We start from the raw sequence: 20267 nt of genomic DNA, 5'->3' as shown, positions 1-20267 counted from the left end.
AATAAATTATAAGATGATCAACATCACGAATTTTGGAATATAACATTTTTTCATTTATTCTCTATATTGCTGTGTAATTACATTGAACTTCTTAAATAAGGATTGATATATATATATATATATATATGTATATATTTTTTTTTACATGGAGGTCACCTCTTATCAAGGCCCAGAAGCCACTCAGGGATGAGGGTTATTGCGTGTACAGTAATCAATGGGATAATATTGTAGTAATTGTTAGTATTGGAGTTTTCATAAAGTGTCTTACTTAAGGGGGCAGTTCATAAGGAATTTGTTTATGTTCGACTTGAAGACATCCAAGTTGTAGTCAGGTGGGAAACAGGCAAACGGAACAGAGTTCCACAGGCGTGCACTTCTAAGAAAGAAGCTTTGATCACGGAATCTACATTTTGATTTAGGCACAGATAAAGGGTGGGGAAAATCATTGACAGTGGTTTCAACCAGACGGGTTTCTTTCGTCAAAGATTGGTGAGGGGGGGACCAGAGATTGGAGCTCAGACGAGCACTTGCCATGGAAATAATGATAAAACAAAGACAGTATCACAACGTCTCTTCTGTGGGAGAGAGGTTGCAGAGAAGAGAAAAGGGCACCCCCCACTAAGTCACGAAGTCTATTTTGTACTCTGTCAAGACAGGATAGGCTGTTTTTAGCAGCTCCTGCCCAGATGTGGCAGCAGTACTCCATATCATAAGAAAATATATTTCTACAGAAATATATATATATATATATATATATATATATATATATATATATATATATACTAGAAGATGCACCCGGCGTTGCCCGGTATTAGACATAACGTTACATGTTGATTCATGTGCCCTTCTCTCTGCCTCCTCTTTAGGGGAGATAAGACACAAAGTCAGTTGTGGTTGGCATTTCCCGGTAGGGATTCCCCAGGCGACTAACAATAAACTAATCCCTTTTCACTGTCGGACTGACTATCAAGAATGACTGATAAGAACACACATACTCAAACTAAGATATAAGGATGGTCTAGTGGTTAACGACATGGACTGACGACCTTGGTGTCCCAAGTTAAAATCGAACATCTGGTTCATTTTTTTTGGTATTTTTTATTCTATTTCGATTGAAAAAAAGTTGTTTTGATTTCTTTATTTTTTATTTTATTTTTGGAGGAATTTTTTTTCTAGTGCATGGGCAACAAATATTGCTCAATATCCTAAGAACATCTTCCTTTCTTCGTATCGCTTCTGCCGAAATATCTGGCGGAGGAGGTTGTAAAGTACTTCTTCTTTTTTGGGGCGATTACATTTTCGTGTTGTATTTCTTTTATTTTTGAAATTGTTGTAGGAGGTAACGATGGTGCCCATGATGAAAGTGCTCAGTATTCTTAGTGTAGCAGGTGGAGTCAAACGGAACTTCATGTCGACCCGGACAACGCCGGGTATCTATACTAGTAAAGGATAAAAAAATTTGGGTGGGTAAAATAGAAAAATAACCATAGGTAGTAATATGATTTAGTCTCTCTTTTAATTCTTGTACAGGAGATTTGAAACCGCTTCCTCCATGGATATCCGAAACGACAGCCCTGCAGTTGGAATTGATTTCTCAGACGATTCCAATGTTCCAATCTTTGTGCCATAGCCTCGTTTCCAATGTGCACCAGTGGAATGATTTTCGAGCGAGCCATTCTCCATTAAACCTCATGAAAAAAAAAATTATCTCTTCTGGTAAGACAGACTTTTTTCTTTCTATCTATTATTATATATTTTACTAGCGTATTTTACGACTGGGCAAAGTCCTTTATCACGGACATCAATATAGTTCCTCGATTCGGCCTCAATAATGTGTTTTGCCCCTAATGTAACTATCGCTGCACGTCACAACCCTGCTATGTTTGTTTTCACTTACCCAACACTCTTAATTGACGTATATCCTTATTAAATACAGCGCTGTCGGTTGGGCATTAGAATACACCGACTGCCCCCCACCCCCTGCAGAGGGTAAAAGTCCCTCAATGGGGGTCCTGGATATGACCTTAAACTATATCCAGTGGTGAGGGTTCCTGCTTGTGGGTTTTGGGGAGTGTGGAGCCACCCTTTAATTACCATTGCTCCCAGGTCCACTCTGACGCGGAGTGGTAGTACCTGTTTGGGTTCCAACTATGGGTTAAATAGAAACCGACGTGAAAATAAATATATTCTATTAAAAAACATTTTCTTCAAAATCTTTGGATTCGGCATTAAATAATCCGAAAAGGGTTGATATGCCGTAAAACAAAAACAAACAACCAACCTTATTAAATAATTGAATAAATCTTCATTTTCTCTCTTTATTAACTCCTATATATGCTCCAAAATAATTTGCTGAGCTTTGTATTATCCCGATAATCTCCTATTAAGGAATTGATTTTATTCTCGTCCTTTTAACTCCTTCATGTGTGTGTGTGGGGGGGGAACCAAGAACAATTAGACATAAAAATAATAATAAAATAATAAATGAATAATCAAAAGCTCAACATTTTAGGTGGAGCTTATATAAAAAAGGAAAAAAGGAAAAATGTAACATAATGATAGATACTAATATATATAAATCATTCATTAAATGAGGAGAAATTATATTATTAGGAGTTTGGGATATATTATATGCTCTCTCTCTCTCTCTCTCTCTCTCTCTCTCTCTATGTATATATATATATATATATATAAATATATATATATATATAAATATATATATATATATATATATATATATAAATATATATATATATATAAATATATATATATATATATATATATATATATATATATATATATATATATATATATATATATATATACAGGTTTGAGATGTTCAAAAGTCGGGACTAATGAATACAAGGTTGTTAGATAGTGCTTAATAACAAAAGCAAAATATTTTCATTTGAGGGTAAACATTTAAATATGGTCGCTACAAACAGCCATCTGTTTCAGTCGATGAGACTTCGTCAGGCGACCCTGAACCCATCAATGCCACAAAAAAAAAAAAGAAAGGGAAAGAAAGGAAATAAGCTTTTTCCTTTTTTCCCCCTTTTTCTTTGTGGCATCGATGGATTCAGGGTCGCCTGACGAAGTCTCATTGACTGAAAGAGATGGCTGTTTGCAGCGACCATATGTAACCGTTTACCCTCAAATAATATATATATATATATATATATATATGTATATATATATATGTATATATATATATATATATACACACACATACACACACGCACACACACACACACACACATATATATATATATATATATATATATATATATATATATATATATATATCCTCGTACTCTTTATGATGCAATTTTCCTTATTTAATGAACGCTTTATATACTTTATATACTAGTATATATCGTATTTTTTGACGTATAAGACGACCCTTAAAGCTAAAAAATTATCTTTAAAAACCAATATTTCATAAGATACCCGGTGTTGCAATTTCTAGTCTAAGCTAAACAAACCTGGTTTTGTGAATTAGCAGTCCGTGTCGTTAACCACTTAACCACTATCCCCTTTCTTTAATGAAATCGTTGTTCTGTAGCTTGACAAGAAATGCTGAAATTTTATTTTCTTTCACACTTTTTCCACAGCGGAAGTCACTCATCCGAAAGACGCTACTGTTTTTCCGTGGGAGGAACTTTCTTGTTTCCAACGTCTCGTCCTTATCAAGATTCTGTCACCTGAATCGCTCATAAATAGCATCAAAGAATTCATCTGCGATCAAATGGGCGACCATTATCTGTCGTTCGGCGGCTTTGATCTCAAAGATGTCTACAAAGAATCTTCGTGTTCGATTCCACTAATCTTCATTCTTTCGCCAGGTGAGATTATACCTTTCTTTTTCTTTTTCCTTTTGCTAATGAGTTAACGTGTATCATGGCTTAATGGCCACTGCAGAATAATGATTTAAGAGATTGTTATTTGGACGACAAAGTTTTTTTTTTTTTTTTTTTTTTTTTTTTTCTACACAGTGATCACCACTTATCAAGGCCCGGAAGCCACTCAGGGATAAGGGTTATTGCAAGTACATTATGTTAGTGTGGAGATTTGATGAAGTGTTTAATTAAGGGGGCGGTTCATTAGGAATTTGTTAACATTGGACTTGAAGACATCCAAGTTATAGTCCGGAGGGAAGCAGGCAGACGGAACAGAGTTCCACAGGCGTGCAGTTCTAAGAAAGAAGCTTTGTTCATGGAATCCGCGTTTTGATTTAGGCACAGATATAGAGTGGGGGAAATTTTTCACAGTGGATTCAGCTAGACGGGTGTTTCTCGTGAAAGATTGGCGAGGGGGGACCAGAGATTGGAGTTCAGGCGAGTACCTGCCATGGAAATAACGATAAAACAAGGATAGGCTCGCAACGTCTCTTCTGTGGGAGAGAGGTTGCAGGGTAGAGAAAAGGGCATCCCCCACTAAGCCACGAAGTCTATTTTGTACTCTGTCAAGGCAGGATAGGCATAACCATAAGAAGATTTAGAGCACTGGTCTTTTTTTTGTTTGTTTTTTGTTTGTTTTTTGTTTGTTTTTTTTTTTACTCATGTTCACCCATTACAAAGCATATCGCCACTTGGACGTAAGGGGCTACTATTTGGGGCCATGTCTAGGAAAGATTAACAAGATATTTGTTTATGTTACATTTAAACTTCTGCATATCATGTACAGCCAGGGAAGCAGGCAGCAGGAAGGGAATTTCAAAGTCTAGCTGTTCGAGGGGGAAAACACTATTAGAATAGAAAACTTTCTGGCATTTAGGGACATCAACAGTGAAGGGGTGAGATCTTCGGGACAAGATCAAAGTGTAGTATCTGTTCTTCAGATGCTGCACTTAAGATAATTTGTACCAGTCAATGGAGGGGAAACCCTCTATACTGGGACAATTATTATTTTTGGTAACCAGAGTGCCCCCTTTTTGCCTACTTTTAGGGGAGCTGGTTTTTACCTCACATTAAAAATCGGCCTTGTGCCTAATTTGCTCAGTGGGGGAGCAAATAAACACCATCTGTTCTTCAGATGCTGCACTTCAATTTCATGTTGTCTGTCAGTGGAGGAGAAATCCTTCACGACTGAGACAATTTTTATTTTTGTTCCTTTTCTCCATGTTAAAAAACGACCCTGGTGTCTAACTCTGTCCCGTGGGGAGGCATTGTAAATAGGAACAGTGAAGGGGTGAGATCTTATTGCTAAACGGGTTTGTCGGGGATATGTACATCGAGGGGATAGAAGTGGGGGTTAGGGTCAGGTTAATAATATATTCCAACAAATCCTCTCCAACCTAAAATCTTTACAATAGCAGTTTTTTTAGCAGAACTTTCAACTTAATCGTCCAAAGAACTATATATCTATTACATAGTTGTTAAGAATTATATATCTATTACATAGTTGTTAAGAATTATATATCTATTACATAATTGTTAAGAATTATATATCTATTACATAGTTGTTAAGAATTATATATCTATTACATAGTTGTTAAGAGTTATATATCTATTACATAGTTGTTAAGAATTATATATCTATTACATAGTTGTTAAGAGTTATATATCTATTACATAGTTGTTAAGAATTATATATCTATTACATAGTTGTTAAGAATTATATATCTATTACATAGTTGTTAAAATTGGAAAAGAAAAAGACAAGATATTCTCGCAAAAAAAATATAATAAATTTATAACTTAAAATATTGCCGCATTAAGATTTTAAAAAAATTCAATTTAACATTATATATAAATTCTTAATGCTGCAATAGTTTAAGATATAAATTTATTATATTTTTTTCCAGTTTTAACAAGTCCTTTTACTTTTCTAAGCTTAATCTTAGCCATATTACTTTTCATGCTCGCAATTGCAATTCATGATTTTTCCAGGCTTTGCTTTGAAATAATATTTTCTTTTTTTTGTGTTGAATATCATACGCATTATCAACGATCCATAAAAAAATTATTACCAATTTCTTAAATTGACTAAATGAAAAATAAAATAAAAGACGTAATTTAGTAACTAAACAGAAAGAATGAACAAAAAAGAGAGAAACAGAATTAACCGGTGCAAGTGAAATATTATCGTCCCAAACACAGCAAAGAACATTACTTTTGTTAACTCTCTACATTACCCAAATAAGATGGCATGCGAGCGACAATCCCACTATGATTTATGACGACAAACAAATTGCTATGGTAATCAACAGACAATCAGAAGAAACCGTCTCTCACGTTCCTTACTAATTCTGAGGACTTTTGAACACCAGTAATTTTATTTTGTTTTAATGAATGAAAATTAAAAATTTTTGTTTAAAAAAAACAGCTGAGAAGGTGACCTATGAACTGTAAAAATTGTTTGAAATTTGGCCACAAAATGAGTTAGAGGTGGAGCTTTAAAGCTGTTCTACATGACTAAAACTAACACTTAACCATATATCATTCAAACACGGTAGTATTTGAATGATATATATAGGGCATTCACTAAGATACTCCATCTCATTCCAATGTTTTGTGAATCATAATTTTCATAATTTTAACTCCTTATTTATATATATATATATATATATATATATATATATATATATATATATATATATGATTGTTGAGCTGGATTAAATCCGACGATACGAAATAAAATGGAGGGATGTGGAAGGACCTGGATACTCAACGTTTCGCCCGATTTATGCGGGCTTCTTCAAGAGGGATGGTCATATATATATATATACACAGTAGAACCCCGGGATACGGCATTAAAATTAATAACAATAGATTACAGTATATAATACACATGTATATAATCAAATAATATTATAAATAACACCGTAAGGTGGGGTAAATACTGTAACAGGAGTCGAAAACATCGTATTCCACATTGCAACCTGAAAAAAACGTATCTTAGGGCCACCATATCCGGTGTTCTGCTGTGTGTTTATATATATATATATATATATATATATATATATATATATATATATATATATATATAGCCAGTAGAGTTTAGTTTCCTAGAAGTACATCCAATGAAACAACATGTGTCAACCAAAATAGTGCTCAATGAGTGAACAGAGCAGGTATATTAATTTTATTTATACAAACATTAATGGCTACATATGTGCATACATGTTTCTGTAATCACCCACGTTGGGGGATTACGTCTTCAGGCCAAGAAGACTTTCGACGGTAATTCTTGGCCTGAAGACGTAATCCCCCAACGTGGGTGATTACAGAAACATGTATGCACATATGTAGCCATTAATGTTTGTATAAATAAAATTAATATATATATATATATATATATATATATATATATATATATATAGAGAGAGAGAGAGAGAGAGAGAGAGAGATAATTTATTTAACCTTCTCACATTATAGAAACACCCCCTGTAATAATTAATACATACAATCTCAATCAATAAATTATATAACAAAAACACACACATTTCATTTCTGTTACACACCTAATTTGTAATTTTAACATACATATTCTTTCCAGAAAGAATATTAACTGCGTTCATATCTTTTATAAACATATTAACGACTATATGACGTTATTAAAAATTTCCCTTTCTTTAACAACGCAAGCCCCCATCCTTTTTCGAATTCCCAATATCTTTTTCCGTTTCTGAAATAGAACAGCGTCACACTTTGCACATGAAAAATTTTCAATAATTTTGTACTGGTGTTTTTGTTTTCTTAATCTCATTCATCCAGAGAAAGTCTCAAATAAAGATGAAACGTTGATGAACACATAACTCGGTTTGTTCCTTTTTTTTTCTATTTTGTCGGAATACTGTTTCCATTATTCTCATCATATATATATATATATATGTGTGTGTGTGTGTCGTTAACAGGAAAACTCGTGAATTTGATTAAGTTAATAAACTAAGAGTGTTCAATAAAAAAGAGCAAGATATTTTTTTTTATTGATGTAGACAAATTTACATGATCACAACACTGGAAATGCTAATGTTTCCAACAAGTGGTCGGTTAACACCAAAAGTCCTTGTCAGGCGTCTTAAGAAAGTTTGTATTCCACTGAAGGAGCCCGGTTCTTTAATGAAAGATGACAGAATAATTTGTTTAAAAATATGACGTTATTATTTAGCGCGAGAGGGGGAGGGCTTAAGTGACATTTAAAACTCCAGACATTGAAAGCGAAGGCAGAAGAAGGCGAAAGAAAAGAAGAGAAGAGAAAAGGGGGGGATCAGTGTAAGTGAAGGCTAAATTTCGGTATCATAAAAATAGAGAGTGAAGGTGAACGCAAATGAACTAAGAGGAAAAAGGAGGTGTCAAAACAAGAAATTTGTTCTGAAATATTAATGGTTCACATGACAGATTTCTTATCCTAAGAATAAGTAGGTTTGAAAACACTTTTTAAAGATCGCGTCAAGCTGGCCTAATGCTTATCGTACTTAACTCACTGTCTTTAGGTGTTGGTTTTGATCTCAGCCCGAGTATTATTTTTTTACTTACAAGAAATGAACAGTTAAACAAAAAACATAATACTCGCATGCACATATCTCAGTTTCTGTATGAATTAAAATATAATATTCATGCATATTTTACAACCGGGCAACGCCGGGCGGCCTGCTAGTATTTAATAAAATCATCAGAGGATTCGTGGAAAAGATAATTTAATTATCCAAGAGGACGACTCAACAAGTATATTTTAATATTGAACTTGAAGACGACCATGATGAAGTCTTTTGAGAAAAAGCTGCATATTATTTTGTTCGACAGATAGGATGTTCCCGGAGAGAAACATTATTCATAAATGGTCCCATTTGTTTATGGCACACTGCGAAGATAGAATGATAGTTCTGTGGTTGTTTAACAAAATTTTGTGCTCTCTTGGCAACGGTCCTAGATATGACCTAAAACTATATCCGATGGTGAGGCCCTACCTTGCGGGCCTTGGGGAGTGTGGAGCCACCCTTTAATTGCCATTGCTCCCGGGTCCACTCTGACCCGGAGTGGTAGTACCTGTTAGGGTCCCAACTATGGGTTAAATAGAATCTGACTTAAAAAAGAAATATACTCCATTAAAAATCGTTCCTCAAAATAACTAGATTCGGCATTAAATAACCTGAAAAGGGTTGATATGCCGTAAAACAAAAACAACCAACCAATCAACCAATGTCTTTCTAACATAGCGCAAATGGGTGCGTGCGAGAAAATTAGAAGCAGCAGCCAATAAAGCACTTATGCATATTAGCAAGTGTGCATGTGCTGACGTCATGGGAAGAAAACAGGGAAAAGAAAAAGAAAAAAATGACAGCATGTTGCTGTGCAGGAGAAGCAATGTGATCAAGGAAGATGGACGTGTGAATTTTTTTTTTTTACAAAGGAGTCACGACTTATCAAGGCCCGGAGGTCACTCGAGGATAAGGGTTAATGGGTATACATTAGCCATAGGATTATAGCGTAGTAATCATAAGTAGTGGCGATTTTGTAACTTGAATTACTTAGAGGGACGGCTCATCAAGAACTTGTTTACGTTGGGCTTGAAGATAATCAAATTGTAGTCAGTTGGAAAGCAGGAAAACAGAAGAGAGTTCCACAGGCGCGCAATTCTAAGAAAGAAGCTCTGTTCATGGAATCTACATTTAGGTTTAGGCACAGATAAAGAGCGTGAGGGCAAGAAAGCACTGGCTAGGGCCACATGAGGTGGCAGGGAGAGAGACTTTTAAAAGAGCACATAAGCATTGTAAGAAACGTATGTGTTAAAAGACTTTTGAAAGATAACTTGTTTTGGAAGAACCCCAAATAAATGCATTTCGTTTGCACTTTAAAACAATGTCAAGTCGGATTTTTATTTCTTTCCTTTTTTTGTGTGTTCATTTGTGACGGTATCAGACAGGGTGTGGGTCTGAGTGATTAAAATGTAACGACAGGGTTAAAGTGTAACGGCCATGTTACAGTTGTAGTTATCCAAGTTCTGGCTGTGAATGTTTTAAATAGGGAATCAGAGATCATAGCTCGGTCGAGCACCTAACATGAACATAACGATATGGTAGAGAGAGGTTAGCAATATACTCTTCTATGAAGAGAGGAAGACAGCCCCCACTAGATTTCAAAGTCCAAAAAAAAGTGTGCCCGAGCCGCACCTTCCCAGACATGGCAGCATTAGTCGATCTAAGGACATATCAGATTTTTATGCAGGTAGGGGATTACATTAGGAGTGAGGTATCTTCTGGACGTGTAAAATGATTCAATCGTTTTTGCACCAACCTTAGCAACAAATTTGATATAAGTCTTCCATTGCCTAAATTCTCAAAATGTTTCTGTTTTTCTTCTGACTAGTGGTCGATGATTTATTCTTTTCTCTGCAACTTCTTTTTGCACAGAGGAAGATGTTGGTAGCCCATCTCTACTACATTGGTATGTTCATGGAAGGTTCTTGACTGAGCTCCAATCCCTGATCCATCCTATAAAATATTTAGAACCAGAACCTGCCTGGCTACAACCACAGTAAAGTACTTTTCTTCCTCTCAAAGATTAAATACAATTTCCATGAACAAAGTTTCTTTCCCAGAGCATCCCGTCTGTGAAACAAGATACTACAAAGCTACAACAGGACTCTCTTCAAGTCTAATATAAGCAAATACTTGTCGAGCCATCCTTTTAGATAATCAATTCTTTTTTAAGAAATATTATGCTCATTCCAAGGTTGTTTCCAATCTTCACATAGTAGCGCTCAACATCCCACTGTCAATATCTTTAACACTTACCCTCGAGTAAATCCTTACCGTCCAGTAGCCCTAGGCCTTGATAAGCATTGAACATCATCGTATCAGGTGGGTTGCCTGAACCAAATTGACTCTTTCCCTCCACAGGTCTTTATCTTCCGTGGCCTTAGGAAGAGCTTCAAGTTGTACGCCAGTGTCTTCCATCAATAATTTTGTGTACGTCCTAACAGGTCTTCTTACTTTAGCGATTCTGTGTTTAGGATCTGACTATACCACATCACCGATGAAAAGATAGGCGTTGATACATTGATAAATTAAAAAAAAATTATCTAACCACATTTTCTTTTTTTTTTTTTGTCTACTTCTCTAAAGGCTGCGATCCAGCTAGCAAACTACTTAAATTCGCCAAAGACCTCAAGGGCCCCCACCCTCACTTGGACATGGTATCTCTGGGCCGGGGTCAAGGTTTAAAGGGTGAAGAACTCATCAACCGAGCCCAGATGCAAAAGGGACGCTGGGTGTTCCTGCAAAACTGCCACCTGGCATCATCTTGGATGCCACGGCTTCAGACCATTCTTGAAAAGTAAGTACCTCTCGGAATAATGCCAATTTATTTTTTTATTTTTTGAAATATTTTATACGCTAATAATTTAATTTCTATTAATTTTTTTTTTTTTTGATATTCACCCCAAACAAGTCATATTGCCACTAGGGTGTATGAGGATATTGTAAATAAAGAACCATGCCTACAAGGACATTCTGAGTGGGGAGTTAAGCAGCAAGGTTTCCATTCACATTACATCTGAGCTTCTGCATGTTAGTACAGTCGAGGAAGAAGGAAAGGGAAAGAATTACAAAGTCGAACAGAAACCATTAGAGGAGAATGCTCTCCTGCATCAGCGGGCTCTACAATGAAGAAGTGAGATGCTGAAAATCTTTCGACTTTAAAAGTTTCTTCCCTCAAACTGTAATTCTCTCCCCGTTCTCTGCTTCCCTGACTAACATTAAAATTTAAACCTCACTGCCCAACTCCCCACTTAGGATGCTTTTTATAAATCTTTCCACTAGTTTTTTCTTTTTTTTTTAAATTTTCTTATAATTTTATTCAAACAAGAGATGAGGTTCGTACTGGATGCCAAACATTACCCCACTAACTCAGATATTCCAACCGAGAGATCTTTTTAAGATTCTGACCATCTTTTTGGCGTCTCTTTGAGTGCAGTTGTTTGAATACTTCTTGCATTTAGTTCACCGGGTATATTTGCTAAATAGTTTTTGACACTGTTTTGATCGATGTAACTTCTGACCGTCTTCAGATTTATCTTGTTGAAGACTGGCCTCTTTCTGTTGAACTTGAGAATTTGCAAAGACGTGTCACGCAGTGATTAGAGTACTTGGAAAAATTCAGTTATAAAAGTGACATTCTTCTGAAGGTTCGAGACTAAATCTTCAGTGCGTTAATAAGAATATAATTGCAAATTACTTAGGACTTCTATCTAGTCATGGCTGACAGAACAAGAGCATGCTACCCTTGTTAATTAAATGAAGAGTTCTGTTTGAAATTCTGTGCAGATTCCTAAGTTTTACAGAAAGATTCCCGAGTTCAACAAGATACATCTGAAGGAGGTCGGAGGTTATATCGGGCAAAACATTGCAGAAAAAATGGTATACGAGATGAGAACAGTAATTCGAAGAATCCAAATAATATGAAGTGCATGGCATGCAAACAGATCTTTTAGTGGATTATTTCACTCTTGGTGATATTCAAAGTTTCCTTTGTACATTATTTCACTCTTGGTGATATTCAAAGATTTCTTTGTTCATTATTTCACTCTTGGTGATATTCAAAGTTTTCTGCATACATTATTTCACTCTTCATGATATTCAAAGTTTTCTTCGTAAATTATTGATCATCTGCCTCACTTAACAGATTCACATTATTTAATGTCTCCAGTTTGGCTTCCTTCAAGAAACTCGACAAATTTGTGACGTCATTACTTTACTTTCCTCTTGTATCCTGTTATGTCTACCCACTTTTTTTGTATTTTTTTTTGCTTTATTTTAACATTTTGTGTCAGCCATCTTTGATTCACTATGATTCTGTTTTGCCGATTTGGATCATTTCGACCTGTACTCTGTGTGCCTATGTCAAACTTCAAATTATCTGATTGACTTCGGATTGCTAATATATAACAAGTGACAATGTGCCGTCTTTGGAGTCAATATAAGTATTAAAAAAATATTCTCAAAACGTTTTGCCCGATGTAACCTTTAATCTTCTTCAGGTGCATCTTGTAAAACACAGGAATCTGAACGATATTTTAAAGTGAGCTCTTTTTTTAATCTATGGGTGAGTAGATTGTTCTCGTTCTGTCAGTCATGGCCCGGTAGAAGTCTTAAATATGCAATTACTGTACCTCTATAAGGCCACCATTCGCCCATGTATGGAGTACTGTTGTCACATTTGGGCTTGTGCATCTACTACTTGTCTCTCACTCCTGGACAGGGTTCAAAAGAGAGTCTCCGATCTGATAGATCCTGAACGGTCATCTAGGCTTCAGTCTCTGTCCCATCGACAAAATGCTGCATCTCTCTGCATGTTCTACAAGTACTTTAATGGTGAACGCCCTGAAGAACTACAAGCACTTGTATTTCCCTCGATGTAAATACCCCCTGCAAACCCGACTAGCAACTAAATCCCACCCCTACACAGTAGAGATTCCTAGGTGTAAGAAAGCCTTCTACTGCAATATTTTCTTCCCCAGAACTGCTTGACATTCTAACTCCCTTCCAGGATTCTGTTTTCCCAACTGTACTGAATGCAGACATATTGTTACTCATCTCCCTTCATAATATCCCTCCAACTTATGCCCCCGATAGTAGCCCCCTACTTCAAAGTGGCCCTGTGTCTTGGTTGGGGTGAAGATTGAACAAAAAAAAAATAATTGCATTAATTTCTTGATATCGCCTGTAGTGAGGATTGAACCTTAAATCATCAGAAGACTGTTACTTATAACCAATTGTCACTGAACATTTTATCCATTGCGCCACGTATGCATATGAACAAAAATAATTTATATTTTTGTTTTCCGACTATTTCTCTTCTTAAAGGCTGAGCAGTATTCCAATTGACCAGCGTGATCCTCATTTTCGTTTGTGGCTAAGTTCGAAACCTGATCCATGTTTTCCAATACAAATTTTACAAAAAGGAATCAAAGTGAGTATCACATACAACTCTGTTAAATAAATGTTTGAACGTAAGTGACTCTTTAAACCAGCTTCAGTTTTACATGAACGTTCACAAAAAAAGAGTTGTGTACAAATCCCAAGAGCAATAGGAACCTTCTATCATGTCTGAAAGTGGCACAATGCTCAACAAGCAAGATCGGAGATGCGTCGCTGTACAACTCATGCTCTCTACCAATCCAAGTTATGACAACAGGACCATTGCCAGCACCTTCAAAATGCAGATCTGGATGGTTCAACGCTTGAGGGCACAGCTCAAAGAAGTTTCCAGCTATAGTTATGGTCTTTGGTGTGATTTCAAGTGAGGGCCATATCATGCCACCTCACATCTTCGAGTCAGCTTGAAAATCAATATCAAAGTGTATTTGGATGTGCTGAAGAGTGTAGTGATCTCCTGGTGCAATCAGGTGGCCGCTGACAGACCCTGAGTGTTGCAGCAGGACTCAGCACTGGCCCACAAGTCGAAAGAAACCCAAGTTTAGCTTCAGAAAGAGTAATATGACTGTACTTTTCTCTCACTTCCCCAACCTGAAACCGCTGAACTACTTCGTTTGGTCATATATTGAGAACATCACCAACATGACCTCCTACAACACCAAAGCCAGCCTCATTGTCACAATCCACCGAGTATTTATTGAGCTCCACCGGTGTTTGTTGAATAGGCATGCTCCCAGTTCTGGACCAATATCGAGGCGGTGATTGAGGCTGAAGGCAACTACATTGAATAGCTGTTAGCTAAATGTTTTAACATAAAGCTGTAGTGTTGTTTTCTTTAGGGCAACAAATTTAGCATTCCACCCTATATATATATATATATATATATATATATATATATATATATATATATATATAAAGTAACTTTGTTGGTGTGTGTGTGGAACCTCTCTGTCAAACTCTTTGCTGAACTTTTGGTTTACTACGTTAAAACTTGATATATACGACGTATATGAACTTGTGGAACAATTTTGATGTGGTTTTAGCCTGTAAAATAATTGTTAACAGCATAAAGTCACTTAACTTTTAATCTTTCTTATCGATAGCTCAAATGGTAGTGACAAAGGCTGGAACGATAAGTGTTTTGGTTTCAATTTTGACTGATGACACCTGAGTCATATTTTTTTTTTAACTTTTGAAATCGTTACTATACATTAGGTACAATATAATATTCAATCGAGAATTGGCTCTCTAATAATAAATATGGGTTCTGCATTAATTAAAATGTCATATTTAAACGTGTTTTACAACTGGCAACGTTGAGCAGCCTGTTAGTATATATATATATATATATATATATATATATATATAGTGTGTGTGTCTATGGGAAAATTATGCTTATTCAATTATATTTCACCCATTATTTATACCTATTATTTATGAAGCTCGATGTATGTTAAATATTACTACAGAGCATATACATACATATCTATAATATAAAGCTGAACGTCTGTGTGTGTGTCTGGTCACGAATAGGCTCCTATATGGTTGATTATTATAGAAAACTGATCACATATAATGATAGAAGATATATCGAGACACCGGAATGGGTATGTTTGATCTGGCATAATGATGATTCATTAAAATTGTGGGGTCTGCATACGCCCCTGTATGGAAATAAAAAATTAAAAAATTTAAAAAAAAAACGTTTACAAGTGTTTTTGATATAGATGTACATAATAATACTTTGATAAGTATGTTTTAAATTAAATAGGGATGGTATAATAAAATTGTGGGGTCTGTGTTCGCGCCTGGCCTCCATAAAATGGAAATAGGCACAAACTTTAATAAAGTCTTTTCATATCTATCTGCGTAAGTATACTTTGATAATTATGTTTCAGTTTGAAGAAATATGGTATAATAAAATTATGGGGTGTTCGTTCGTACCTGACCTCCATAGAATGGAAATATGTCACAAAGTTTAACAAGGTTTTTTAATATAGATCCACAGAATATTGTGATAAGTGTTTCAGTGTGAACAGGTATGGTATAATAAATTATGGGGTTTATCTATTTTATTTTTACTTTCATGATATTTTGCTTTGGTTTTGATACCCCCAAATTCAAAACTATCTCTTTACAACCCTTCGTTTTCATAACCTATCATACTTTAATAAATCAGAGTTCATTTTCTGTAGGCTGTTTTTGAACCCAGTCAATGAAGGGTACTTTTGCTAGTATATATATATATATATATATATATATATATATATATATATATATATATATATATATATATATATATATATGACAGAAAGTCTATATTCCAAATTCCAAGATGTTGTTCATCTTACTGTTTATATCTTTCAGCATGTTAAAATGTTCAATTCTTTACAGCACCTGTTTCGTAGCACAGAGACAATCATATAATTATTTAATATTTTCTACCCTGACTCATTGGAACGATAAGAACTTATTTTAAAAGAAATAAAAAGAATACGGGCATGATAAAATAAATAGAAAAAAGTTGGAAGAGTATTTATGTATAGAGTTGGAGGAAAGGAGTCTCTTTGCATGGGGGGGGGGGGTTGCTTTTGTAATAATGCTCACTTTAAAACTAAATGCAAGTTACAAAAAACAAATCACTTGAGAAGAAAATTCTTGCAGAATTTTTAATTTGGATTTCAGATGAAGTATTTTCTAATAAGTTTTCGTTATAATAACTTTACTTTATATATCATTTTAAAGAGCGTTTTTCGCTCTATCCAATCGTTTAAATTACAGTCGTTTTAACACAATTATGTCTTTTTTTTTAGAACGTTGAATACAAGAGGGAAAAAAGCAAACTTGCCCAATTTTCTCATTTCAATTCAAGCTAGGCCAGAAAGCTGTTGAAACAGCTCACAATATAAACGAAGCATTTGGATCAGGACCTACTACTGAATGCACAGCACAATGGTGGTTTAAGAGTCTTGAGGATTATGAACCTAGTGGTCGACCATCGAATGTTTACAACGATCAATTAAGAGCCTTAGTCATAGGCCAATCCACACAGAACTTGCTTCTGAATTAGACGTAATATATACGATGATTTTCAACTACTTGAGAGAGATTGGAAAGACAAAAAACTTGATAAATGGGTGCTTCACGAATTGAACGACAACCAAAAGAAACGCTGGTATGAAGTGCCATCTTCCCTTCTTTTATGCAACAAGAACGACCCGTTTCTCGAATGGGTTGCGACTAGCGATGAAAAGTGGGTTCTTTACGACAACCGGCGGTTCTCAGCTCAGTGGTTAAATGCCGAAGTAGCTCCACGACATTTTCCGAAGCCAGAGTTGCTTCAAAAGGTCATGCTGACTGTTTGGTGGCCTGCAATCTGACTCATTCATTACAGTTTCTTGAATGCAGACGAAATCATTACAATGGAGAAGTATTGTCAACAAATGGATGAAATGCATCAGAAACTTCCACAACAACACCCAGCGTTAGTCAACAAAAAAGGCCCAATTCTCCCTCACGACAATGCCAGATTGCACGTTGCTAAACTGACGCTGCAGAAGGTGAAGGAATTGGTCTATGAAACTCTGCCTCATCCGCCATACTCTTCAAGCCTCTCACCTACTGACTACCATATTTTCAAGCATCCCGACATCTTTCTGCATGAGAAATGCTTCAAAAACCCAAGTGATATCAAAAGCGCTTTCAGCAATTTCATTGTCACCAGAATGCAAGATTTTTACGTTACTGACATAAATACATTTGTTTTGCATTGGCAAATGTGCATTGATTCTGATGGTGCTTATTTCAATCAATAAATTTTTGTTTGAGCCGAGATCTGTTCATCTGAATTTAAAAGTTAAAGACTGCAAGAACTTTCTCGTCAACCTGGTATAATGGGAGATAGATACACAGATAGATTATCTTGGAAATCAATTTCTTCAAACCGTTCAGCACATGACCGCATGTATAACAGATGTTGAACTGAATATTGTTATTATGATAATGATATCTATCACTTTTACCCTCTCTGACTTATCAGCATATGTTTACCTTTCAGATGACCATTGAGTGTCCATCTGGATTAAAAGCTGGGATGCAGCGTTGTTTTGATGCCAGTGGTTCAGGAACAGTAACTCCAGAAATGTTTGAAGACGCAACTCTGGCAGCCGGCGTTGGACTTGACGCCTGGAAGAAACTGTTATTCGGTCTTTGCCTTTTTAATAATGTTGTTCACGAACGAAAGAAATATGGATCTCTCGGCTGGAACATCCCTTACGAATTCAATGATTCTGATCTCTTGGTACGTTTTTATCCGTATATTTCTAATTAGCATGGTCTCCCAGTGTTGCTTGGGCGCATGGGCAAGAACATATAGAAGATTTCAGTGTCGTCAATCATGGCTTCTTCTTTGTAATCTTTCACAATAAATACTCATTTAGTTAATACAACTATCAATTTCTCTCACACAATATCTTTGGCTAAAACTAAACAAAAATTCCATGAGCAGAGCTTCTTTCCTAGAACTGTTCGTCTGTGGAACATAATACCGTGGGGCTGCTTCCCAGCTAACTATAACATGCTTGTTTTCAAGTCTAATGTAAATAAATTCTTATTGTGCCATCCTCTTATAAAATTAAACCATGCCTAAGATCCATCATTACTGATGATCACGGTGTTGTCTTACCATCTACCTAACACTCATGAATCATTATCCTAGAATAATCTCCAGGCCTTATTAAGTGGTGACACCCAAGTAAAAAACAGTCAAATTTTTTTCAAAACTTTCTCAATCTCTTTACCTCCCTCTCTCTCTCTGCATCCTCTCTTCCTTTACTCTTATTTCTTCCTCTCCCCGCTTTTCTCTATTCTTCCCTTTCTATCTGTCCCCATCTCTATCGCCTCTTCTTTTTCTTTCTGAGACAATTGAAAAAAAATCGCATTAAATGTCAACCACTCCCCCATGAATAATTTACCCATTTCTTGCGGTGCTAGTTGATGCCGACACTACAATTTTGAGTGGGTATTATTATTATTGGCTCACAAGGAGCTTTCACACAGGTCATCAAGATCTCTCCTTGAAAACAGCCTGGGGTGTTCCCTGGAAGCTGAGTGACAACAAGGCTCCCCAGATTTCCAGTACTCTCTACCTCTTTCGGTAACATTTGCAAATAAATTTGCATTATCGCAACAGCTGCTTGCCATTGATTTCGTCCCAGTTTTCTTTTTTTTTTTTTTTTTTTTTTTTTACACATTGATCACCACTTATCAAGGCTCGGAAGCCACTCAGGGATAAGGGTTATTGCAAGTACATTACCTTAGTGTGGAGCTTTGATGAAGTGTTTACTTAAGGTGGCGGTTTATTAGGAATTTGTTAACATTGGACTTGAACACATCCAAGTTGTAGTCCAGAGGGAAGCAGGCAGACGGAACAGAGTTCTAAGAAAGAAGCTTTGTTCATGGAATCCGCGTTTTGATTTAGGCACAGATATAGAGTGGGGGAAATTTTTCACAGTGGATTCAGCTAGACGGGTGTTTTTAGTGAAAGATTGGCGAGGGGGGACCAGAGATTGGAGTTCAGACGAGCATCTGCTATGAAAATAACAATAAAACAAGGATAGGCTCGCAACGTCTCTTCTGTGGGAGAGAGGTTGCAGGGAAGAGAAAAGGGCATCCCCCACTAAGCCACAAAGTCTATTTTGTACTCTGTCAAGGCAGGATAGGCTGTTTTTAGCAGCTCCTGCCCAGATATGGCAACAGTATTCCATCCTTGGACGTACTTGGTTTTTATATAGATAGAGAATTGCATCAGTAGTGAGATATCTTCTGGAGCGGTAGAACGATCCCACCATCTTTCCAGCGACCTTGGCAACAGACTTGATGTACGTGTTCCATTTCAGATCAGGAGTAAAGGTCAAACCCAGAAGCTTGTCAAAACACGGGGCCTCACCCAGACGAGAGCCATCCATCACAATTGATGCCAGCTGGGGATCAGAGCGTTGATGATGTAAGGATAGGAGTTTGGTTTTGGATGCATTAAAGGTAACCAGCCACATATTCCCCCACTGAACCACGCGCTCGAGATCAGAGGAGAGAGAATCAGCACTTATCCGGTGGGGCCTGGTCAATTCCTCGATCTTTCCTTCGTCCTTGACTCTTCTTGGTTATTTGGTCTCACTCTTTTTTTGGGAGGGAGTTAGTGATGTGGGAATGGGAGGATGGGGGTAGGGTGGGGTTAGAGAACTTAAAGATATGCGGCTTCAGTCTTCTTAGTTCCATGTAGTGTTTCATGTTTTGCCTTTGCAGCAGTTTGTCTGATCTGCGTTTCTTGCTCCTGTGCGTTAGTTTCCGCATTCAACGGTTTTCCTTAATATTCCAGCTGTTTTCATTA

The 20267-nt window shown here is 36.2% G+C and overlaps 1 protein-coding gene across 1 annotated transcript in view; it reads left to right on the top strand.

Moving 5' to 3' along the window:
* The window catches only part of LOC145255562 (dynein axonemal heavy chain 6-like), a 277781-nt gene that overhangs the window by 226278 nt on the left and 31236 nt on the right, over positions 1–20267 (top strand). Inside the window, exons 55-59 of the mRNA XM_080114017.1 lie at positions 1531–1716; positions 3615–3845; positions 11069–11279; positions 13808–13913; positions 17937–18179. Coding sequence (XP_079970143.1) covers positions 1531–1716; positions 3615–3845; positions 11069–11279; positions 13808–13913; positions 17937–18179 — 977 coding nt within the window. The remainder of the gene's footprint in view (positions 1–1530; positions 1717–3614; positions 3846–11068; positions 11280–13807; positions 13914–17936; positions 18180–20267) is intronic.

Source organism: Euprymna scolopes, chromosome 31 (genome assembly GCF_053919585.1).
Source record: "Euprymna scolopes isolate OS-2025 chromosome 31, ASM5391958v1, whole genome shotgun sequence".
Lineage (NCBI taxonomy): Eukaryota > Metazoa > Mollusca > Cephalopoda > Sepiida > Sepiolidae > Euprymna > Euprymna scolopes.
The sequence above is the reverse complement of the archived record's forward strand: the minus strand, read 5'-3'. Positions and strand labels throughout refer to the sequence as shown.